The sequence below is a fragment of the Panthera uncia genome, chromosome C2 (genome assembly GCF_023721935.1).
Source record: "Panthera uncia isolate 11264 chromosome C2, Puncia_PCG_1.0, whole genome shotgun sequence".
In the NCBI taxonomy this organism is placed as follows: Eukaryota; Metazoa; Chordata; class Mammalia; order Carnivora; family Felidae; genus Panthera; species Panthera uncia.
The window spans coordinates 126,414,399-126,440,798 of NC_064810.1; the positions used below are offsets into that span (position 1 = coordinate 126,414,399).

Genomic DNA, 26,400 nt, shown 5'->3' on the forward strand with positions numbered 1-26,400 from the left:
TTGAAGTAGAGACTCTAACAAACAGAACAGAAAGAACACTCAGAGATATAACCCAAAAACATTGCCTTGAGATGAAAGGAGAATAGAATTTTCAGGCAAAGAGGGCATATCATACACTTGGGAAAACTGATTAAACATGATGGCAAAGCACATTTACCCTCTGGTTTCTTTAACAACTTGAAAAATGAAGAAAAAACTACTCAGGTGTCCAGGAAGAAGCAGGTAGGGTAAAGCGTGAGGCTGGCCTCAGACTTTTTCACAGCAATAGTCAAAGCCAAGAGATGATGAGGCCATGTCTGCCAAGTGCTGAGGGAAACCAAGTGCAACCCAGGAGCATTGTACTTAGTCAAATTCTTATTAAAATATAGCAGAGACAGTCGGACATATTCACACCTGAGAAAAGTCAGGAAGTGGGGCATACATTAGCCATCAGCCTTTTTTGGAAAACTCCTTAAAGATAAATCCATTCAACCAAGAGATGAAAGAAAATAAAGAGCTCAGGAACTACAATATTGTGGTAAAAGTACTCATGTTCATTTAAATGTAAGGGAACGTCTTTTCATGTGTCTGTTAGCCATCTGGATGTCTTCTTTGGAAAAGTGTCTATTTATGTCTTCTGCCCATTTTTTCATGGGATTATTCATTTTTTGAGTGTTGGGTTAGGTAAGTGCTTTATAGATTTTGGATACTAACCCTTTATCTGTTATGTCATTTGTAAATATCTTCTCCCTTTCCATTGGTTGCCTTTTAGTTTTGTTGATTGTTTCCCTTGCTGTACAGAAGATTTTTATCCTGAGGAGGTCCCAATAGTTCAATTTTGCTTTTATTTCCCTTGCCTAGAGGTTGTTGTCTGTTTTCTCCTATAGGATTTTGAACATCATTCATCATCAGGAAAATACAAATCAAAACCACAATGAGATACCACCTCATACCTGTCAGAAAGGCTAAAATTAACAACTCAGGAAACAATAGATGTTGGCAAGGATGCAGAGAAAGGGGAACCCTTTTGCATTGTTGGTGGGAATGCCACTCTGGAAAACAGTGGGGAGATTCCTCAAAAAATTAAAAATAGAACCACCATACGATCCAGCAATTATGCTACTAGGTATTTATCCAAAGGACACAAAAATGTTCATTCGAAGGGGCACATGCACCTCAATGTTTACAGCAGCATTATCAGCAATAACCTAAAGTTTGGAAAGAGCCCAAAATGTCCATCGATTGATGAATGGATCAAGAAGATGTGGTATATATACAATGGAATAATACTCAGCCATCAAGAAGAATGAAGTCCTGCCATTTGGAACTATGTGGATGGAACTAGAGTGTATTATGCTACACGAAATTAGTCAGTCAGAGAAAGACAAATATCACATGATTTCATTCATCTCTGGAATTTAAGAAATAAAACAGATGAACATAGGGGAAAGGAAGCAAAAATAAGATAAAAACAGAGAGGGAGGCAAACCATAAGAGATTCTTAAATACAGAGAACTGAGGGTTGCTAGAGGGGAGGTAATTGGGGGGATGGGTTAAATAGGTGATGGGCATTAAGGAAGGCACTTGTTCAGTTGAGCACTGGGGGTCATATGTAAGAGAGGAATCAGAATTCTACTCCTGAAGCCAAGACTACACTGTAGTTAATTAACTTGAATTTAAATTTAAAAAAAAAAGAAGAAAAAAATAAATATAGGGGGACCAAGTCTAAATCATAAAAGGAATTATGGTTGCAGAAAGGAATGGGAATACTATAAATCTTGATAAAGTAAAAATGATGTGAGCAAGAAAAAAAAAAGGAGCATTAAGAGGGAAAGAAGAAAGAAAGTGTAGCTGTGTTAATAATTACATGTGTTCTAGTACAGGGACAATTGATACTATATATAAAACAAACATGTATTTAAAAGTAATATATAATATTCCAACCTCTTAACAGTTTTTATTATCTTTATTTATTTATTTTTAACTCTGGGCCCAAAAGAATCCTATAGCAACTAATATTTCTTGAGGTGAAAAAAGCATTTATCAAAAGTTCAGTACTTCTTTCAATATCATTTTTTTAAGTTCATGTGGAATTAAACTAAAACCTCAGTGTTTTTTTTTTTTTTCTTTTCAAAAAAGCAGCTTGTGTAGCTTGAGCCTAATCACATATAATTTGTTCCGGGTGCCTCTCTTTAACAGATCTCTTTTGATCAATACTTCTCACCCACTGTGGGCATAGACAGAGGGCTGGACAAATGATCACCAAACCCTAGCGCAGAGTATTTCTGCAGGGTGAGATTTTAAGTGATTTACTGTTTCTTATTTGAACTTTCTGGTGTGGCTTAAGATTTCTATAATGAGAAGGCTTTTAGATTTTTAAAATTTTTGTTAATGTTTATTCTTTTTGAGAGAGAGGAAAGACAGAGTGTGAGCAGGGGAGGGGTAGAGAGAGAGAGGCAGACACAGAACCTGAAGCAGGCTCAAGGCTCTGAGCTGTCAGCCCAGAGCCCAATGGGGGGCTCAAACTCATGAACTGCAAGATCATGACCTGAGCCAAAGTCAGATGCTTAACCGATTGAGTCACCCAGGGGCCCCTAGATTTATATTTTTAAATAATTGTGAACCAACAGAAAAGCTGCAAGGATGGTACAAGTAATTTCCATATTCCTTATCTAGATTTCACAGATACTAATATCTTACCACATTTGCTTTATCATTCTGAGTGTGTGCACATGTGTGTGTGTATTTCTTTTTTCTTGGGAACCATTTGCGAATAGGTTGTAGACAGGACGGTTTCTTTACTCCTACATACCCCAGGTGTAAAAGCAAACATATTCTTGGGTAACTAGAGTACACTTATAAAAATCAGAAAGTAAACACTGATACAATACTGTTATCTAACCTACAGACCTTATTAAAATTTTGTAAATTGTCCCAAATATGTCCTTTATAGAAAAAAGAAAAATTTTGGCTTGGGATACAACCCAGGTGTGTGGGTTACATTCAGGTGTCACGTCTCTTAAGTTCTCTTTCATCTGAACAATCCCTCTGTCTTTCCTTGTCTTTTATAAACTTGACATTTTTAGAGCATATAGGTCAGTGATTTCACAGACTGTCCCTCGATTTGAGTTTGTCTGATGTTTTCTCATGATTAGGTTTGGACCATGCATTTTTTTGGTGGGAATAGCATAGGACAGACATTTGTCCCTCCCAGTGTATCATCAGGAGGCACACGATAACCATATGGCTCATTCTTGGAGCATGTATTGTTCTATCAAAAATAATAAGGGCATCGATTATAAACAAAAATAAAATTAAGGGCTATCTTAATGTTGCTCAAGTGACAATGTTAGAAGAGTGACCTACATGTATGTTAGGGTCAACTAAAGCAGCCACCTGTTTGGAAGGAGTCTCCTATGTAAGGAGACCTCCTCCGTTATGGTGAACCCCTACGAGGGCCCCCTATGTTCTATGTGAACCCCTACGAGGCCAGCTTGTGCAACTTCCTGATAAAGTTGTCTGTGTGACCAGAGTTTTGGCACTGAGCAGAAGGCACGCTCTACCTGGCTGCTTTGAGTAGGGTCCGATAAATGGGTTATGAACAAAGGTACAGGGTGCAGAGATCATATAAAGTGGTGCAGTATCCCAGCCTGGGAACAATGGGGCACTGTCATACCTCTAGGTTTGGGAAGGTGAGTGGAAGGAGCCAGTCGCAGACTCAAAAAGACAGAGTTGGGTGAAGAGGGCTGCCTGATGAGGTGAAAGCTTTAGTTAGGTAGGGGGCCAGCCTGTGGTAATGGTGCAGGGAGGGCAGGGGATAAATACCCTGGCCTCACTCTCTTCCCTGTCATTCTCCTGTGGTGTCCCCTATTGCTCCCTCGTGCTGGCATACGATGGAGTTTACAGGGAAGCGAGCCATTCGCACAGTGCCCACAGATCTGCCTTCCAGGTGCAGAGTAGGTGGCCTGAAGCTGTCTGTGCGGCCCACCAGATCCAGGGAACGTGGGGAACCCAGGGGCTGCTCATCAGTGGAGAACGGTTGTCAGCAATGGCGGGCATAGCCTTTCTCAGGCTCTGGGGGACTTCACTGCGATCCTCCCACTGTGGCTCGCGGGGTTCTAAACAGCGTCTCTCTCTGCAGCAGACACTTGCAACATCACTGGGCACGCTGCTCACAAAGCCCAGGGCAGGGCGGCCTACACAGATAGCCTGCCTATCTGAGCCTCCTACAGATCCCTGTCTTGCTCTAGCCCCTCCACAAGTCCTGATATAAATATTCAAACAAACAAATAGGGGAGAAAGGAAAACTCTTTCTTCCAGGAGAAGGTCACCTGAAAATGTAGAAGTGATGGAACTGAAAAATCACCATTTGGCAACCGTAATAGTAATAAATGCTCCAGGCAAGAATCATCAATTGATACGCAACCTGAAACCAGTGGGGCAAAGTTTGAAGACTCACAGAATATTTACATGGTCTCAAAGTATCTTCCCATGAGATGCTTATCAATGACAAAGGGGGAAACAGTAACTGCAGTGGAGAAGCTTGACTCACGCCACCTTGACCGACTGATGAAAGTTAACAACACCAGCAATGGGACATAATAATATGATGTGCCTCCTCATCAGTTTTATGGTATTCTAACCTAAAGTATACAGCCTGAATTTAATCTTGAGGAGATAGCAGACAAACCCAAACTGAGGGACAAATTTCAGTTGGTATGTGTTGAATTGTGTTTTCCCAAAATATATGTTGAAATCCTAATCCCTCAGAATGTGACCCTATTTGGAAATAGGGTCATTGCTGATGTAAGTGTTAAGATGAGGAGAAAAAACACGCACAAAAAAAGAGGAGAAAAACCAAGGACACAGACAGAGGGGAGAATGTCCGTGAAAACAGAGGCCGAGAGTGAAGTGCCCCAGACACAAACCAAGGAACACCAAGGATTTCCAGCCACCACCAGAAGCTGGGAATAAGCAAGGAAGGATCCTCCCCTACAGGTTTTAGAGGAAGTGTGGCCCTGCTGACACCTTGATTTTGGATTTCTAGCCTCCAGAACAGTGAAACAATACATTTCTGTTGTTTTCGGTCACCCAGTGTGTGGTAATTTCTTACAGCAGTGTTAGGAAATGAATGTGCTTGTTAAAATGTCAGTGTCATGAAACACAGATGGAAAGACTGAGGACTTTTTCAGATTTCAGTAAACTAAAGAGACATGTCTAGTCAATATAATCCACGATATGGGATTTTCTTTTGTTCTAAAGGACATTATTGGGACAACTGATAAAAACTGAAGAAGGTCTTCAGATTGGATGATAGTATTGTCACCAATGTTAATTTCTTTTCTTTCTTTTGGTTTTAAAAACAATTTTTTAATTTAAATCTTTATTATTATTAATTTTTTTAGAGAGAATGTGAGCAGGGGAAAGGCATAGAGAAAGAGAGAGGGAGAGGGAGAGAGAGAGAGAGAGAGAAAATTAAGCAGGCTTTCTGCTCAGTGTGGAGCCTACTTAGGGTTCATGACCTGCCCAGAAATCAAGAGTTGGATGCTCAGGGCACCTGGGTGGCTCAGTTGGTTGAGCATCCAACTTCAGCTCAGGTCATGATCTTGTGTTCATGGGTTTGAGCCCCGCATCAGTCTCTCCTGGAACCTGCTTTGGATTCTGTGTCTCCCTCTCTTTCCCTCTCCCTCCCCTACTCATGCTCTCTCTCTCTGACTCTCAAAAAATAAAATAAGACATTAAAAAAAAAAAAGAGTAGGATGCTCAACTGACTGCACCATTCAGGCTCCCCTTAAATAATCATTTTTAACAAACTTATTATACAAGTGAACTTACTACCAGGTGAAATTAAAACAGATATCTGTGCCACATCATTAATTAATTGCTTTTTTTTAATCATTGGAAATTTTCATTTTAAATTAAATCACTTCTTCAAATTTTAGGAAATGAGAAGTATCTCCTTTTTATTATTTTATTATTTTCAAAAATATAATTTATTGTCAAGTTAGCTAACATACAGTGTATGTAGTTGTACTGTAGTTATTTAAGACAGTTCCTTTTCTTAAAGACATATTCATTTATTAATAAAAATAGGGGTAAAGAAACGTTATGCCTGTAACTGACTTTTAAACAGTTTAGAGATTTAATCAAACTATTTTGGGGATATTGACAAACTGATTCTAAAGTTTAAGGCAAAAGGCCCAGAATGGGCAACACGATGATGAAGAAGCAGAACAAAGTTACAGGATTGACATGACCCATCTTCAAGACTTACTATAAAGCTACAGAAATCAAAATAGTGTGCTTTGTGAAAGAATAGACAGCATATAAAGACGGTATAGTAAAGGACTCTTATCTGCAATATGGAAAGAACTCTTAAAACCAGCAGGAAGACGACCACCCAATTAAAACACAAGCAAAAGGTCTGAGCAGACACCACACCAAAGAGGATATACAGGTGGCAAATAAGCACATGGACTCGTGCTCAACATCATATGCTATTAGGGTATTACGAATTAATACAACAGTGATGTACCACTGTATCAGAATGGCTAAAATCCCCAAAACTGAAAGAGCAAACACGGACGAGGTTGCAGAGTCCTAGAACTCTCATTCGTTGTCGGTTGGGAACGCAAACGGTACTTTGCACTGACACTTCCGGTTCAGAAGACAGTTTGGCAATTTCCTACGAAGCTAAACATAGTGTTACCCTAAGATCCAGCAATCACACTCCTAGGTATTTACGTAAATAAGCTGAAAATACCTTTTTGTCCACACAAAACCTGCACCCAGATGTGTATGGCAGCTTTATTCATAATTGCCCCAAATTGAAAGCAACCCAAATTGCCCTTCAACATCATTGTTGAATTTATCAACAAATTGGTGTCTCATATCTCGTCCATACAATGAGGTATTCTTGAATAATAGAAGCAGAGTAGCTATCAAGCCACAAAAAGACTTGCAGGAACTTTAAATTCATATTACTAAGTGAAAGAAGGCAATCTGAGAAGGCTACCTACTTCATGTTTCCAATTATATGACATTCTGGAAAAAGCAAAACTATAAAAAGTGAAAAGATCATGGTTGCCAGGGGTTCAAATAAGAGGGGAAGGGTGAATAGAGGATTTTTAGGGCAGGGGCACTATTCTAGTGACACTGTATGGTGGATACAGGACATTATGCATTTATCAAGACCCACAGAATGTACAACACAAAGACTGAGCCCTAATGTGAGTTATGGACTTTAGTTAATGATGTGTCAGTATTGGTTCACTGATTGTAATGTGTACCTCACTGATGTACGAAGTTAATAATAGGGGAAAATGTGTGGCAGAGGGAGTAAATGGGAACTCTGTAAATCTTTCAGCTTTTCTGTAAATCTAAAACCATTCTAAAGAATAAAGTCTACCCATTAGAACTTATTACTCAATTTAATGAATTTTAAATATTAACTTTTAAATTTTTTTGTCTCAATGTTTGCCAGTCAAAACTTCTTTTTTTTTTTAATTAAATTTTGTTTAACGTTTATTTATTTTTGAGAGAGAGACAGAGCATGAGCAGGGGAGGGGCAGAGAGAGAGGAAGACACAGAAGCTGAAGCAGGCTCCAGGCTCTAAGCTGTCAGCAGAGAGCGTTACAGAGCTCGAACTCACAAGCTGAGAGATCATGACCTGAGCTGAGGTCAGATGCTTAACCGGCTGAGCCACCCAGGCACCCCAGCCAGTCAAAATTTCTAAAGCTAGATAAGTATATAAGACATTTACATGCTTTAACTTTAAAATAATTTTTTTCTAAGTTTGTAGCATTTATACTTCTGAAGTTAATAAAGTTTAAAACTGCATAAAGAATCTATCTAGAATGTTAATATTTGTGAAATCTGAGCAAATGGTATAATGGAATTCTTTGACTATTCTTTCAACTCTTCTGTATCTGAAATTATGTTAAGATAAAAAACAAAAAAAACCTCAATCCCAAAACCTTGTAGTCTTCTGAGTTACTAGTTCTCAGCCCAAATTGATTTGTATTGCTTCTGAAAATCAAGCTCTGTGCCTCTTCCCTCATGGTGGCTGGTGTAAATTACAACCCACACTACTCACTTTAGAACATCTATCCCAACGAACCCCAGAGGCTTTACCCATGTGGCAGTGTTCTGAATGTTCTCAGGGCTTACCTTCCATCCTCTGGCATGCCTTCCTAAGTAAGGCATCTACTTGCTAGTTAGTTCCTTCGGGCCCACCAGGTCCAATTAGCATGATGAAAACATGAAATGGATCAGCTTGGTGTGCCGGGGTCCTTCTAGACTACATTATGAGCAGGTGCAGGAGAGTTGACATAGCCTGAGGCAATACAGTAAAGGTATACTGTTGTCCCTGTAGAAGAACATGGGGAGAAAAGCATTGGCTAGGTCAATGTAAAAAATACCACCTCTGTTGGGGTGCCTGGGTGGCTCGGTTGGTTAAGCGTCTGACTTTGGTTCAGGTCACGATCTCACGGTTCATGAGTTGGAGCCTCACGTCAGGCTCTGTGCTGAGAGCTCGGAGCCTGGAGCCTGCTTCAGATTCTGTGTTTCCCTTTCTCTCTGCTCCTCCCCTGCTCATGCTCTGTCTCTCTCTCTCTCTCTGTCTCTCAAAAATAAAATAAACATTAAAAAATTTTTTTAAAAAATGCCACCTCTGCAATCTTGCTGTGATTCACGTCACCATTTGATTACTCTGTGATAATCTGCAATTATTCTCTGTGACCCAGCTGATTGGTACACTGACTAAATGGGTGAGCTAATCATGGATATGGTAGCAATCACCACCCTGCCTCTTCAGGTCTCTGGTGGTAGCATTCAGCTCTCATGAGGGCAGAGGAAGACATTTGTAAGAGGCTGGTACACTGTAGGAGCTTGATGAATGGTCATCATCATCCTCATTGTTGTTATTGTGTCAGCTAAGTCAGGGCCAAGATCTATGTTACCATTTTCCCTTTCTAAAGTACCAAATTTCATTGATCATCCATCCTAAGAGCACATTATCTCACACTTGAACATCTCTGAAACTAGAATATGGTAACAGCTCGTGGTGTGTTATTGCTGTCCAGTGGGATTCAAACTGGGTTTGTTCATAGAGAATTTTTGTTTGTTCTTGGAAGCGGAGGCAGATTACCTGAAGCCAATGAAACTACGGCCTCAGGGTCCCTCCCTCACGTGTCTCTTCCAAAGGCCTGCAAGGGCCCTAGTCGCAGCTTCATACGATCATATGTTTTTGTAAAATTTGCAAGAATAAGATATTTTGTATTCATTTTCCTAAAGATGGCCCCAAATTCTATAAGCTTTGGGCTCTGCCCCTGCCAGTGAATTCAATAATACGAGACCTCAATCTGAGGGTTTTGAACTGCACAAATGGTCCCACAGTCTGCATGAGAACCAACTTGGGGTTCAAATGATTAGGGAAGATATTTTCCTTCCCTCTACCCAGGGGCAGAGTTGAAACATGCAACTTCCCTTGCTGCCCCACTCTGCATGTTCCTTTCCTGCTATCTCTTTTCTGTAAATTTGTCATTTCCTCCTCTACCGAGGTCTTTAGTGTCTCAGCTGTATCTGGGGTCTCCTACTAGACTTCTGTTTGAAGTAGTTTTATTTCTAATTTTTAAAAACATTTTTATTTATTTTTGAGAGAGAGCAAGCGAGCACGATTGGGGGAGAGGCAGAGAGAGAGGGAGATACAGAATCTGAAGCAGGCTCCAGGCTCTGAGCTGTCAGCACAGAGTTTCACATGGGGCTTGAAACCATGAACCACGAGATCATGACCTGAGCTGAAGTCAGACACTTAACTGACTGAGCCACCAAGACGCCCCAATGAAGTGGTTTTATTTCTTAGTGTTACTCGCAGTGATGGTGCATCTTATAATCAATGATGCCTTAAGTTCCATAAACATAATATATAATGGGGCCCTCAAGCTGGGACCAGTTGGGACAAGTAGGCTAGTGTTGGACCACACTACCCACTGGATGTCCCTCTTGTACTCTGGGGAGATTAGCCTACAGTGACTACTGATAACTCAGGAGTTTCTTAAAACTCAGGAAATACTTAGGGACTTTGAAACAGATGCCTGGTCATATGCCCTGACTGGCATGGGGCCGAGGGCAGAATGTGAATACAGTCTAAATATGGGGTTCATATCTGTCTGAGGAACTTAAATGGTTGGGGTGAGTCCTGATAAAGCTGGATTGAGAGACTATGGAACCTTGGAGAGAAAATCACTACAAGGGAAAGAAGAGACTGGTAGAATGATGCAGCTGAGCAAGAGGGGACCAGTGGTGAGATCATGGCGGCCAATTTTGATTCAGCTCACCCTCTCCAGGGCTTGTGTGTTAGGGGGCCAAGGAAAGGAGAGGGATGTGGCATGAAACAAAAGACCTGTCATAGGAGGCTCAAGAGCTCTGACAAAGGGACTCCTTCCAAAAGAGTTGGTTATGAGAGGCAGTTCCGTGGAGCAGAGGGCTACCTGAGTCACGCAGGAGGCATGTGTAACAGTCGGAATGGCAGCCATTCTATTTACACCTGCCTAGGATACTCTGGGACACGCCCCTACCAAGCACTTCTCACATTGCTGAGGAGGTGAAAGCAGGACTTCCCACAGATAAGCTTGCAGTAGTTTTCACAAGCTATCTATCCATCCCGCCCACCTCTACTCAACCTTTATCTGCTCTGTCCAAACAGTAGCCACCAGCCACACACAGCTAGTGTGACTGAGGTAATGCATTTTAAATGTTATTTAACTTTGATTAATTAAAAATTTAATTTAGGGGCACCTGAGTGGCTCAGTCAGTTAAGTATCTGACTCTTGATTTTGGCTCCGGTCATGATCTCACAGTTCGCAAGCTCCAGCCCCAGAACGGGGCTCTGCTCTGACATTGCAGAGTGGAGCCTGCTTGGGATTCTTTCTCTCCCTCTCTCTCTCTGCTCCTTCCCCACTCGCGAGCTCGTTCTCTCAAAATAAATAAATAAACGTTTTAAAAAATTTTAATTTAAAAATAGAAGCAGTATAGAATATTTGTCCTGTAAAACTTAAAAGACAAATTTGAAAAGTGGTTTTTTTTTAGATAGTTACAGATTTATTATAGTTGCTTTTCAATACATACCATACCTTCTTAAATATGATGCTAATAACATTGAGTGAACACAAGAGTTAGTGAGTTTACTTAACTTGGACAGGTGTGGTTTTGAAGCCAATATGCTTTTGCTTCAAAGCCAATAAATTCTAAAAAAGATGAACAAGGTTTTGTTAACATAGATCAAAGGAAAAAATATAAACATCAAAGGAAAACAATTTTTGGTCCTCAATTCAATTATTGAAAAACTTCTAAGTATATTTGGGACAACTTGGGTTTGTGAATCTACTTTTTTTTTTAACTATACATTTTGTAAAATCTAAATATGGATCACGTACTTCTGAGGAAAATTTAATATCCGAATTGGGAGGGACTGGAAGGGTAAACTAGAAGCCTGATTAGAAGATTTAGTAGCAAAACAAGAATCTAAAATATCTTATTAATAATTTTAAAATGTCAATTACATGCTGAAATGTTAGCACCTGGGATATATTCAGATAAGTAAAATGTATTATTAAAATAAGTTTCACCTGTTTCCCTCTGATCCTTTTAAAAATGTGGCTATTAGAAAATTTAAAATGATGTACAAGGCTTAGATTCTATTTCTTTTGGACTGTGCTGATCTAGATTATTTAAAGGCAGGTCTCCATACCCGTGGCACCTAGCAGGTGTTGACATGTAACAGAGGCTGCATAACTGTTTTGGGGGGGGGAAGAGGATTTAATCTTGGAGAGGAGAGAGCTGCTGAGCACGATGGTTGCTAGTTTGCTGGGACTGAATTTCCCAAATAATACATAAAACCACAATTTTACTTCCCCAGGACAGTTATTACCCTACATGTTTCTCTTGCCTCTTTTTTCTTGGTCACTAGTAGCTAAGTGATGAGGTGCTTAGCCTACCACTAGTCTATTCATTCCTGCCCTTTTGTTTCCCATCTCAAAGTCCCCATAGCAACACTGACATAAAGGGAATTGGTGACAACTTGCTTGAATTATCTAGTCAGGTTTGCCAAGTAGACTTTTTATTTTTTAATTTTAATTTTTAAAAAAATTTTAATGTTTGCTTATTTTTGAGAGAGAGAGAGAGAGAAAGAGAAAGACAGAACGTGAGCAGGGGAGGGGCAGAGAGAGAAGGAGACACAGAATCCGAAGCAGGCTCCAGGCTCTGAGCTGTCAGCACAGAGCCCGACGCAAGGCTTGAAACCACAAGAAGTGAGATCATGACCTGGACACTCAATGACTGAGCCACCCAGGTGCCCCTAGACTTTTTAATTTAAAATTTTGAACTTCATTTATACATTTTTCCTGCCTAGGTAGGTCATAATAAGAACTTTAGCTGTAGAGACAAAACAAAATGAATAACAACAACAACAACAAAAAGGCCAAAGTACCTATGGCTTGTCCAAAGAAATTCAGGAGTTTTTTGCTCATCTACTTTGCAAAGCCCATTCTCCAAAAGTGCAACACAGCTTTTGTGTCCAACCCCAAAAGTACACTGAAAACCTGACTCAGTGTCTTTCATTCTCAGGAGGAGGAGAAAGAGAAAATGGAGTATTTCCTCTTGGGCGTGACAGGGAAAGTTGGGTTTTCTGTTGACTCTGCAACACAACACATCTATGCTGGGATCTACTCTGGTTCCTGCTCCACCTATTGTTCAAAATAACTGGTCTATATGATCCAATTAAGCCAGTCACTTCAGCTGAGAAAATAGTATGCTTTCTTCACTCAACCAGCAGATTAATATCTTGAACGTGATTGGGCCTGCTGTGCTGTTGTGTCAGGAGACTGAGTTTCCAATCAAGACTGGGCAAGAGCATGACCTGGGTCACCCATTCCCCTTCTTGGGTGTTGGGATAGCCAAGCTAGAAATGCCAGACAAATCTTCATGAATCACTTGAGGTCAGAAAACTGTGGGGGAATGTGAGGATGGACTATTTCTGTCTGATACTATTAGGGCTGCATGATGATTTTTTTTAGTAGAAGTATGTCTGATACGATACATGGGATGTATTTCTACTAAAAAATTATTCATTGTTTATCTGAAATTGAAATTTACCTGGATGTCCTGTATTTTATTTAAGTTCAGCAACCCTAGATAAGATGCTAGTATTGCCCCAAAGAGGCACCATTCTCTTTTGCCATTTATAAAAACAAAAAAGATGATGTAAGAGTTCATGAAAGAATATCTGTGGCACGATAGCATCAAAATAACAAAATAGCTCAGAATAAATTTAACCAAAGAAGTGAAAGATCTCTACACGGAAACTGTAAGACATAGATGAATGACATCAAAGAAAACACAACCCAAAATGTATCCAGTGCTCATGGATTGGAAGAATTCGTCTTGTTAAAATGTCTAGGGGCGCCTGGGTGGCGCAGTCGGTTAAGCGTCCGACTTCAGCCAGGTCACGATCTCGCGGTCCGTGAGTTCGAGCCCCGCGTCAGGCTCTGGGCTGATGGCTCAGAGCCTGGAGCCTGTTTCCGATTCTGTGTCTCCCTCTCTCTCTGACCCTCCCCCGTTCATGCTCTGTCTCTCTCTGTCCCAAAAATAAAATAAAAAATAAATAAATAAATAAATAAAAAATGTCTATACTACACAAGGCCATCTAGAGATTCAGTGCAATCCCTATCACCATTCCAATGACAGTTTTTACAGTAGTAGAAAAAAAAACCCTAAAATTAATATGGAACAACAAAAGACTGCATAGCCAAAGGAATTCTGAGAAAGAAGAACAAAGCAGGAGGCATCACACTTCCTATTTTGAGGGTATATTGTAAAGCTATAGTATTGAAAACAGTGTGATATTGACAAAAAACAGTCACACAGACCAATGGAAGAGAATTTAGAGCCCAGAAGTGAACACATGCGTACACAGTTGATTGTATTTGACAAGGGAGCCAAGAGTACTCTACGGGGAAGACACAGTCTCTTCAGCAGATGGTGCTGGAAAAATTGGATATTCACACGTGAAAGAATGAAACTGGACCCACATCCTATTTCTGCTTAGAAAAATTAACCTGAAATGGATTAAAGACTTAAATGTAAGACTAAAAACTATAAACCCCCTAGAAGAAAACATAGGGAAAAAGGCTTCTTGACATGGGTTTTGGCAATGACTTTTTGGATAAGACACTTAAAGCACAACAACAAAGTAAAAAACAGACAAGTGGAACTGAACTGAACTAAAATAAACTAAAAATTAGCTTCTGCACAGAAAGGAAATCATCAATGAAATGGAAAATAACCTATTAAATGGGAAAAAAAATTTCATAAACCAAATATCTGATAAGAGGTTAATATCCAAATTATATAAAGAACTCACACAACTCAATAGCAAAAAAACAAATAATCTAATTAAAAAGTTTTGGGCAGGGCACCTGGGTGACTCAGTTGGTTAAACGTCCAACTCTTGATCTCAACTCAGGTCATGATCTCACAGTTTGTGAGTTTGAGCCCTACATCAGGCTCCGTGCTGACAGTGTGGAGCCTGCTTGGGATCCTCTCTATCCTCTCTCTTTGCCCCTCCCCTGCTCATGCTCTCTCTCAAAATAAATTTAAAAATCTGGGGGGGAGGAAAAAGTAGGGATCCTAGCATTTCAAGGCTGTCACTTCCCAATGCCCTGTGACCCTGCCAAGGACCACAGACAGGACATATGGCTCATGTACTCTGGCATGGCAGCAGGGACAGCTGTGGCAGCATCAGCCTTGGGGTGCCAGGCCACCGACTGGGCAGACACTCAGCATGCAGTGGTTCATTTTGGATGACCCACTGCCGTATCCCACTAGCACCTCGAGATGTTTCAAGAACAGGTGTTTGGTTTAGCAAAGTCGAAATGTCAACTGGCCAGACAAGGGCATATACAAGGAGAGATCGTGTCTCCTTTCTAATCTACTTGGAGACTCTTGTCCTGACTGGGGACCATATCAGCCCTGGTGCTGCCACCTTAGTCCTCCTGGGGATAGAGTGCTCTTTCTCTCCAAAGAAGGACCTCACTTTTGGGATAAGACTATTCAGTGAAAAGTCCCTGCTCTCAGACTGCAAAATGTTAGATCTGTATGGGTGATAGGCCAGCCGTAGTCATCATGCCCCCCCAGTGAGCTACTAGGTCAGATGATCACGCGTATGTGTTACCGCTTCATCACTTAGAATATGAAACAGGCAGCTTTGCTTCCCTGAAGAGTAGTATCAAACCTCCATTAATGCTCGACTTACTCTTGCCTTTTTGTAAGAAAATCCTCTTATTCTGGCTGCTGTCGGCACCCTTACACTGGTGTCACATGTTTCCTCAAAGGGCCCGTGCAGTTTCGTTTGTAATAACTGGTAAACTGAATGTTATGCTAACAGATTGGGACGACATAGTTCTGCGCAGCTAGAGTACTAAAAATTAGTTACCCTTCCAGATATGTTGAAAATCACTCATTTCTTTAATAGCCAAAGTCCTATGCTGATTTCTGCAATTTTTTTTTTTTTAAGTAATATATTCAGGGGCGCCTGGGTGGCTCAGTCAGTTGAGCATCTGACTTCGGCTCAGGTCATGATCTCACAGTTCGTGAGTTCGAGCCCCACGTCAGGCTCTGCGCTGAAAGCTCAGAGCCTGGAGCCTGCTTCTGATTCTGTGTCTCTTTCTCTCTCTGCCCCTCCCCAGCTTGTGCTCTGTCTCTCTGTCTCTCAAAAATGAATACATGTTAAAAAAAAAAAGTAATATATTCAACTTTGGAAGAAGTATTAATGTCTGATAATACATAAATTAGCAAATTACAATTTTAAAAAATGGGCAAAAGGCCTGAACAGACATTTTTCCAAAGAAGGTAGATGAGGGGCCAACAGGTTCATGAAATGATGCTCAACATCATTAACTGTTAATGAAATGTAAATCAAATCCACAATAAGATATCACCTCATATCTGTTAAAATGGCTAGCATTAAAAATACAAGAAATAAATGCTGGTGAAGATGTGCACTCTTCATAGGGATGCACACTGGTACAGCCACTGTAAGAGAAACAGTATGGAGGTTCCTCAAAAAATTAAAAATAGAAATACCCTATGATCCAGCAACCCCACTTCTGGGACAATATTTGAAGGAAATGAAAACATTATGTCAAGTTGATCTCTGCATTCCCATGTTCATAGCAGCATAATTTATAATAGCCAAGATGTGTGTATGGATGGATGAATGGATAAAGAAGTTGTGGTATATATATAGACACACACACACACACACACACACACACAGAGAGGGGAATATTATTTAGCCATAACAGGCAGGAGATTCTGTCATTTGCAACAAATGGATGGACTTTGAAGGCTTTATACTAAGTGAAATAAGTCACACAAAGCCAAATAGTGTCTAATCTCATCTGTATGTGGAATCTTATCAAAGAAACAAACAAACGACTAGACTGTTAGAAAAAGAGATTAGATCCGTGGTTAGCAGAGGTGGGGGGTGGAATTGGAGGAAGGTGGTCAAAAGATACAAACTGCCAGTTATAAGAGAAATACATACTAGGGATTCATGTACAACATGATGACCACAGCTAACACTGCTGTATGGTACATGTAAAAGTTAAGAGTAAATCCCAAGAATTCTCAGCACAAGGAAAAAATAAATTTTTCTTTTTTATATGTGTGTCTATATGAGATGATGATGTTAACATACTGTGATAATCATTACACAATATATATGTATGTCAAATCATGATGCTATACACCTTAAACTTATACGGTGCTGTTTATCAATTACATCTCAATAAGTCTGGGGAAAGAAAGAATATCTGTGGGTTATTTAGAGATAATCAGAGACCAGCATGGGCCTTGAGGATTCTTGCTGAATCATCTTACTGAAAACCCATAGAGATCAGATCCGGATGTCTATTTTCATGCCTTCTATAATAAGCTGAATTATAGGAAGGGGTCGTGCAAACTGTAATGTGCCTGCTTGGACTGTTTTGCTTTGTTTGTCCTTTCATGTGCACACCCAGACTCCCTGGTATCCTTGAAGTCCAACAAGATGAGTAGGTGCTCGGAAGTGTCGTAGATGACAACGAAGGTGAGTTTGTTCTTTAGTCCGAAAGCAAGTGGACGTTCTAGCAGTCTCACTGGGTGTTACACCGTGCCCCAGGGGCCAGAAGCCAGTGGCGTTATCTAGTCTGGAAATAGCACGCATCTGCGCTTCTGGAGGAGTCCATCGGAAGCCCTTCTCTGGTCTGCTCCCGAACAAATGCTCTGTCCTTGACACCAACAGAAGCAGCAGCCTCCCCAGCCACCTGTCAGCACACTGCTGCCAGAGTGTAATTTTACCGGATGTTGTGAGACGAAGCCTGAGTTAAATAAGGCCCTAGCGGAATCAGGGAGCCAGCAGTGCCTTTTCTTACCTGTTAATGAAGCCTCATTAGAAACAGCAAGAAGCCTTGCTGAGAACTGGAAGCACCAGTCTGCCTGGGCTCTCCCTGCCAAAGGATGATTAACTTAACGATTTACGGCAGCTGCTCTTTGAGATTAGGGAGCAGAGGAGATGGAATGTGTGCAGCCCCACACAGCACACTGGTGGAAACTCAGGATGGTGTACAAATCCAACCTCCCCTGCGTCCAATAGCTGAAACTGCTCCCGGGTTCTGGAAAATGTGTGGCCATTCAGACACAGAATTACCTCCTTTTGATGGCTGACCTTTCGGGGCCCTCCAGCTGCGTGTAGGTTAGGGATTTAGGTCTTGGCTGGGGGGCAGAAAATTAATTGTTAACAAGGAAGAAAGAAAAGAAAAGACCTCCGTGTACAGTGCATCCACCATAGCTAGGCCAGGGCACACACTCTGCCTTCTAGGGAGGCCCTTGCTCCCAGTGCTTCAATTGTGGGCACTCCTGGGGTGTGCGACTGTGGCGGGGGTGGGGGGATTGCTGCTTTATTGAAACGTAGCAGTAGGTGGTGCCTTGGCTATTTCCGTGCCTCAGACAACAAATAGAATTATGTAAAGGTGTCGTGCAAACTGTAAACACCTGTCCTGTACACACGAGTTATGAATACAATTCCTTTGATCCTAGAAGCCAAAAAGGGAAATCAGCTGGCGCATTTTCAGCCAGGAGACTCCGCTTCTTGCCTTGCTTTTCTTCTAAGCTTTCTTAAGGGTAAAGAAGGTTTCTTTTGTTTATGTCGGCTTTGGCTATTTGGAATCCCAGGGCTGGGAGGGAGGGTGTCTTTGAATATGCCCATATTGGACACTTCCCCCGCCCCGGCTGGATTAGCCACTTGTGAGAACAGACTCAGCTTGGATATTTTGGTCTGTAATTCTGTGTGGCGAGTCTGTAATTCTGGACAGAAGCTTGGGGGAAGAATTAAGAAATTAAGACTGGGCTTTGTGTGTGTGGTTTTGGAGACACTAAGAGCCCGTGGTAGGACACAGGTGGTGGTTTCAGTTTTAATCAGAAGGCGGGGAGTCTTGCCTAGATAGGGGGCAATTCATGAACCATATTTGGGTGGGCTGGGTCCTGAGAAGGCTGGGGGAAGGGTCCTGGAAGAAAATTCCGAGGCTGCAAGTGGGATAGGCAGCCACAACCTAATTAATGCCCTCCCCCACAAGACTTAAATTGAAGTACCCTTTCACTGATTGAGAGATAATCTGCCAATCACAGTGGAATGTGTGTCTGCACGTGTGTGTCTGCACGTGTGTGCCCACGCAGAGTTCATTCAAGAGATCTGAATGCTCTGTGATGTCTGTGATCATGATATATTCGGTAAAGTACCGCACCAATCCTCTCTCTAGCAAGAGTGATATTTTTGCCCCAAATTGGGTCAACCCGGCATGCCATGAGCACAAGCCTTGCCTAAGCAGCGCGTTTATGTCCATAAACCCAAGAGCGCCTGGCCCTTGGATGATGAGGCAGATGGCGTCAAGCTCAAGGACCCTTGCAGAAGCCTTTAAGAATGGCTCCATGAGCAAAAGCCAGCCAGGTAATGTGATATCCATTCCACCTGACAGTGGGCCGAGCAAGGTGGGCAGACTGGAAGCCACACACAAAGCCTTTATTTGGAGAGGCACAAGGGAGGTTGATCAAGCTACAGACTATTTAAATTAAGGCAGAAGGACCGTCTCCACTTCCAGGATGCTTTTCAGATTAAGCCGAATCAACCAGGGAATCCAGCAGGGAATCCAGCTCAGGAGGGTAGGGAGGTGGTGGGAGTCTATGAGGGTGTGGAGGAACTCCTCTAGGAATTTCACTGGTCACTTGGTGAGGGAGGAAGCAATTCCTTTATGAAAAGAGGAAGTTTCTTCATTAGCTGAAACAAACAAAAAATACATACATGTGAAAGAAGTCATAGATGATGAAAATTAGTAAAGATATCATGGGAGGAGTATAGGACAGGAAAAAATTTGGCTTTTGGAGCAAGGCAGTTTGGGTTTCAACCCCCTGTCCCATGGTTATTAGATATGTGACTTTGGGCAAATGACTTAAGCTCTCTGAGGCTTTGTTTCCTGTCTATAAAATGGGGAGAATGATGTCATCCTGGCAGTTTTGGGAAGAAATGAAGATAAAGAGCCTAAGACTATCTTGGCACATAGCAGGCACTCACTAAATGGAGTTCTTATATTCCTGAAGTACATTCAGCCTAACTCATTACTTTCTGTATATGCTTAAAACAATTTTATGTATTTATTCAGATGTTCGTGGGCATTTGAAAAAATTAGCTTTCTTAGGAGCATCTAGCTTTTATAATCAATAGAAACCAATCCAATAAAAAGGCAGTTGGAAAGGAGCTGGGTGACATATTTTCCATTTGAAAGGAGGGAAGATTAGGTTGCTTCTATTCAGATCTCTTGCCTTCAGAAGAAAAATGTGGCACAGCACATTGGAAAAGCCAGGAGACCTGGGCTCTAGTCCCAGCTCTGCCTCCACCTTCCCGTGTGATCAAGGACACATCATGTTCTGCTCTGGGCTTTAGTATTCTCCCTGAAATTGAGGGGTTGGACTGTAGAATCACTAAGTTGTCTCTCAGAGCTGATATTCTATTCATTATTCAATGTATGTCTTGGAAGGGGCGTTGGAGGGAAATACAGAATTATGATAAAATAAAGGCTTGGATTTCCTTAAAGAGCTGGCAAGGAAACTGAGCCTCAAGACTTATGTATATGCTCCTAGAATTCTTATCCGTTAAAAAAATGACTGCAGGGGAGCCTGGGTGGCTCAGTCTGTCAAGCGTCTGACTTTTGATTTCGGCTCAGGTCATGATCTCAAGGTACATGATATTGAGCCCTGCATGGGACTCGGCACTGACAGTGTGGAGCCTGCTTGGGGTTCTCTCTTCCCCTCTCTCCCTCCGCTACTCACTTTCTCTCTCTCGCTTTCTCTCAAAATAAATAAACATTTAAAAAAGACTATATATACACATACATGTATGAGCATACACATACATACACAGATACATATATGCCATTCCTATCCCTTGTCTCTCTCCAGTATGGAGGCTGGAAAAGCTAAATCATTGCTTTCCCAGCATCCCTTGCAGGTAGGAATGGTCACATGAGCAGGTTATGATCAATGTGATATAAGGAAAATCCACTGGAAGGCTTCTCAAAATGCTTTTCTTTCACTGATAAAAGAAAAGAGCCACAAACGGAAAAGATTTTTTTGTTGTTTCCCTCTTCCCTCCCCTTCTTACCATGAATGTCTGGAGCTGTGGCAGGCAACCATGGGTGACAAAATGAAGACCGAAAGCCAATATATCAGGGATGGTATATCAGAAAGATGAAAGAGCTTGGGACCTTAATGAAATCATTGAGTAACCTACACCACCTTATTTCTGGAATTCTTAGATAAATGTGGTTTATGCCCTTGCTGTTCAAACTGTGGTTTTTTGGGCCAGCAGTTATGGGCACCACCTGGGGGTTTTGTTAGAAGTGAAGACTCTCCTGCCTTACCCCAGACCTGGTGAAGCAGTGTCTGCATTAAAAAAAAAAAAAAAAAAGTCCCCAGGTTGTTCTCTATCTCTAAGAATCTGTTTTGTTTTTTTTTCTCTTTTTATCTTTGTTCATTTGCTTTTGTTCTTAAATTCTACATATGAGTGAAAACACAGACTCTTACATACAGAGAACAGACTGGTGGTTGTCAGAGGGGAGGTGGGTGGGGGATGGATGAAATAGGGGATGGGGATTAAGGAGTGCACTTATCTTGATGAGCACTGAGTGAGGTACAGATCGTTGAATCCTTATATTGTACACCTGAAACTAACATAACACTATGTTAATTATACTTCAATAAAAATAAAAGATGCCCAGGTTTTGGCGTTTTAAGTGCACATTAAAGTTTCAGGAGCATTGATTTGTGGACCCACTAATGAGGGTCTATTACATTCAGCTGAAAGTATTCCTAACAGACATCATGTGTGTACTCAGTATGTATGAACACATAGAGGTATGTCTGTGTACATGTGTGTGTGTCCGTGTGTGCCTGCATTATGTGAATATATGAACAGAAAAAACCCTTCAGGGACCTAGTCTGTGGGAGCGTGTGTGTGTGTGTGTGTGTGTGTGTGTGTGTGTTTGTGTTGGGAGTTTGAGGATGATTTTTTACTACCTTTTTTAAATGTTTATTTTTGAGAGAGAGACAGAACATGGGGGGGGGGTGGAGGGGGGAAGGGCAGAGAGAGAGGGAGACGCAGAATCCAAGCAGGCCCCAGGCTCTGAGCTGTCAGCACAGAGCCCCACCAGGGGCTCGAACTCTCAGACTGCGAAATCATGACCTGGGCTGAACTTGGACGCTTAACTGACTGCACCACCCAGGCGCCCCTTCCCCTAGTTACTTCTCTAGCGTTCGAAAAACTTTTCATTTCAAACCCATGGGCATGTCTTCTTGTCACTCACGGGAATCGGGAAGACGGGGGCTTACCAGCTCTCCTCCCTGTCCAGCAGGGCGTGGTAGGACGCCACGTCCCTCTGCAGCTGGGCTTTGTGCGCCAGCAGATGCTCTCGAGCCTGCTGCTGCTGCTCCGCCTCTGAGCGCGTCTCCCTGAGCTCCGCCTCCAGCCTGCTCACCACGGCGCCCAGGTTCTGCAGCTCGATGTCGTGCCAGTGCTTGGCGTCGTGCAGGGTGTTCTCCAGGCCTCGTTTCTGCCAAAGAGAGAACGCGGGTCCGAACCCGAGGCCGCAGGCAGGGCCCTTGGAGAGGGAGGTGGGTGGAGCTGTGGGAGGGGCTGGCATGGGCCCGGGCTGTCCATTTCTCCCCAGGACAATGGTTTCGCTGGCTCCCCGGGGGAAATGATGACTCTTCCTGGGGAGGCCAGGCTCTTGTTTGGTCTGATTCACTGAGCCTTCTGATGGGGGGTGGGGGGAGGAAGAAAGAGAAGAGGGGAAGGAGAGGGAGAAAGATGAGGTATAGTGATGAGACAGAATGAGAGAGGAGAATAATGAGGGGAAAAAAAAAAAAACGAGTGAGAAATTGACACACAGGCACACAAGGGGGAGGCAGTTTGCAGGTGGTTTTCAAAGAAATCTTGCTCTCTGAACTGCCTCTGGGCCTTTCTGCCCCTGATTTCTCACTCCCTGGGGGGCCTTTTCCTCCTCCACTGCTGAAACCCCATCCATTTTTAAGCTAAAAAGCCTTTTCCTCCAGCATTCTTGCCCACATTGCCAGAGTTAGCATGAGCGTCTCTGGCCTTTACACACTCAGCATTTTTTCTTTAGTGTGTTACTATCACACCTTGGCTAAGTTCTCTTCCCCCTTGCTGTCCCCTCTCTGTGGGCACCCCACCACCCTCTCCTGAGTCTGTTTCTCTCTGAGCTGTGCTTCTCCTGTCTGTGTTGGTTGGTCTCTGCCACACTCATGATTTTAGTTGTCTCTCTCCTGGTGACTCCTGCATTGATATTTCCAGCACAGACCTCTCCCCCGAGCATAAACCTGCTCCTGAGCTTCTTACTGTAAATATATACAATCCATGGGCATCTCAAATCAAGGTGTCCACAATGGAGCCACCGGCTTCCTTCTGAACATGCTTGCCTCTCCTATTCTGTGCTTCAGCTGGTGAAGTCACATGGACTAGAAACCAGGGAAAGAAAGGCATGTCCCTAATCTTCCTTCCCTCCCCAGTTCATCATCAGTGAATTCTACCTCTTGTATATTCTGAAAAATTTTCACATTCGTGCTCACTCCCCACCAGCCACAGGTGCCCAGGATGGATGCTTATCACTGCTCCCCTGGGGTAACCTCAGTAGCCTGCATCTGGTCTCTTGGTCTCTAGCCTCCTGCTTTTGCATTCCCCACAGAGCAGCCATAGTGCTCTGCCTGAAGTCCAAATCTGGGTTTGTATCTCTTCTTCCATCTCATCTGGATCATTCCTACTCATCCCCAAGTCCAAGCTCAGGGGTCACCTCTCCCAGGAAGACTTCCTTGATAGTCTCTTACCCCATCCCCTCCCCCCCGCCCCAAGGCTGGGTTAGGGCCACCTCCTCTGGGTTTCCACAGCTGCCCAAGTACATGCATGCCCTTGAACTTGTAATAGTGGGCTGAGCTTCTTAGGGGCATGTCTCCCCTACTGGAGAGTGAGCAGAAATGAAATTTCTGTAACCCCAGTGATAAGACAGAGGCTGGCACAGAGTAGGTGCTCATCTGGGTGTGTTGCCCAGGATGACAGCACTATGGTTATACTTATTGCCCTGTCTCCCATATACCAAGTGTTGCAGACCATAGGGCTGACCAAGAAACACCTTTAAAAAACTGCATGCGTCTGTCTTTAACATTTTTTAATAGTATGTAATTATGTAAATTATGGTGTACCTATAATTTAGCATCTGACTTTTCATACAACACATAAGAACAGATAAATATCTTTTCAAATTGGATTGAATAAAATCTCGATGAAGCAACTTTCTGTTGATTCTCTTCCCTAGGAGGAGATTTTTCATACCTTTTTGATGACTGTGGTTGAAATGGAGGATTGTTGGCCATGATGCCATCTTGAATCATGGCTCCTGTTAAGCAGGGGCCACTATTATCTTATTTAAACTATCTTAATTCCATTGGATATGAGGATATTGAACCAGATTCCCATCCTAGGTACATTTACAGGTGGCAAAAATGTGACTAATAGAAAATAAATCTAGATCAGTGTCTGGTCTAGGGTTATTATTTTGGTGAGATCTGAGAACCGCTCCATGGCAAGGAGGATGCAGAAATGGCCACCTGCACATTGAGAATCACTTGTTCCACTCTGGGTTTTCTCCCTTTGTTTATCAGGAAATGGCTTGGTTTGTAGTGTTTATTGTTGATGTTGGACCTGTAACACCTGTTATTTGGAAAAACCTTTTATGGAATCACGTTTGGATCATCTGTCTACAGTTTCTGCTCCATATTCATGGGTGACTTCTCCATGTGGCCTGGGGTTTTCTCTGATGACTTAGGACCCATTGCCCAAGGTGGGCTCATAGGAACCCCTATCAGAGGTCTTCTGTCTCTTCCATCCCACCCTCAGAGTCACAGTCCAGCTTCCCCACCTAAGTCCCTGAAATCCTGGCCTGGTCCTCCCAGAGACACTTGGGCTTGGGTGATGGCAATCAGGCCACTGATGCACATCTCCTAACTCTGGCCCCCTCAGCCACACAACACCAGCAAGCAAAATGAGGTCACAGAAGCACACTTATTCCCTAGTCTCTGGAGATTTGAAGGGACTTCCTTGAACTGCTAAGCCCTCCAGAAAGTAAAATAGTGACCTTATGTGATTTCTGGCCTTGAATCCCATTCCTGGTTTGAGTTGACTGAACACAGAGCTCAGTAGGCTTTAAGCACCATCATTGGTGTCTGCCTGCCAATATAAATAGGGCCTTGTTGGCAAAGGGGACTGAAAGTGTCTCCAGCGTGGCTGTCTGAGACTTATATGAGCCATGGTGGCCTTGTGTGTGCAGGTTGCTCAGACTGATGATAACGGGGATGGCTGAATGAGCAGAGCTGTATTTGAAAGCTGCAGGAAAGTGTGCTACTTATTCTGGCTTAGTCTGTGCTCCCAACCTTGCCCACAAGGCCCAGTGACCAGAACTCTGATCTACTCGAGGCAGCAGGGGACGGAGGCAGCCTGTCCTGGGTCCTGAGCACCACCAGCATGTCATCACTCTTAAGACTTCTGGTTGCGGGGATGTGAATTTTCTTCCCATTTGTTCCAATAGTTAGGACCATGGGGGTTAAGTGAGGTGATCGGATGATGCCAACTTGGGATTACTTTGCCAGTGGTTATAATAATTTTACAATGATGATCAATAATAATACATATATCGACTGCTCACTCTGTGTCAGGCACTGCGCTAAGGGCTTGACCTGCATTGTTTAATTAATCATCCCAATGACTTTATAAAGTAAATTCTGTTAGGTCCAGTGGTAGATCACATTTCCAAAGGCAGTTATAATCATTATCTCCATCCCACATGTCCTTTCTCTATGTGACCTTGCCACTGCCTCATCAAGAGGTGGTTTATTTCTCTTCTTGTGGGATCTGGGATGGTCTGTGCCTGCTTAGACCAACAGGATTCCATTTAAGTGATATTTAGGGACTTTCAAGTCCAGGTGTTAAGAGGCCTGGGAGCTTCTGTGTTCATGCTCTGAGGGAAGCCGCTTCCATGTCAGATGTCCAACTATACGACTGCTATGATTTGAGGAAGTCAAAGCCAGCCACATGGAGAGGTCACATGGAGGGAGAAAAAGAGGCACATCTGGGGCACCAGACGTGTGATTTGAAGCCATTCCTGGATGGGCCAGCCCCAGCAGATGCCACATGGAACGGAGAAGAGCTGTCTCTGCTGGACTCCACCTAAATTGCAGAGTGAATGAACAAATGATTTACTGTTGTCTTCGGCCACTAACACGGAAGGGAGCTATGATAACCCAAATAGATCCTCACTCTGCAAGTGAGAAAACAGAACCTTAGAGAGGTCACGCAGCTAGTGAATAGAGTCAGGATTCCAGATTCCAGAGTCTGGTACCAACCCCCAATCCCATAGGCCTACCGTAGTCTAGTAGAGAAACAGAGCCAGAAGGGCTTGGGTCCTCCACTTGTTACTCGTGTTAATGGGCCAACCCCTGAACCACAGTTTGCTCTTCTGCAAAATGGGATGTCAGTCATAGCCCACCACACTTCTCAGTGTTTCTATGAGGGTCTAAGGGCAGAATGCTTGTGAGTATGCTCTCATTGCTATTGGTATCACTTTGAACACTCACCAAGTGCTTTGGGGACATAAAGCTAACTAGACATGGTCTCTGCCCTGAAGAAGTTAATGTGACATCAGAGGATCAGCTGATATACCACACGAACCACAGGGCTCTGAATGTGAGTGGGTGGCAGGTGGAGAGATC

General features: G+C 42.7%; 1 protein-coding gene across 1 annotated transcript in view; it reads right to left on the bottom strand.

Annotated features, from left to right (window-relative positions):
- Positions 1-18,807: 18,807 nt before the first annotated feature.
- The window catches only part of BFSP2 (beaded filament structural protein 2), a 68,942-nt gene continuing 61,349 nt past the window's right edge, over positions 18,808-26,400 (bottom strand). The window contains exons 6-7 of the mRNA XM_049628816.1: positions 21,955-22,175; positions 18,808-19,348 (exon numbers count right to left, since the gene is read on the bottom strand). Of these exons, the coding sequence (XP_049484773.1) occupies positions 19,345-19,348; positions 21,955-22,175 (225 nt within the window). The 3' untranslated portion in view covers positions 18,808-19,344. The remainder of the gene's footprint in view (positions 19,349-21,954; positions 22,176-26,400) is intronic.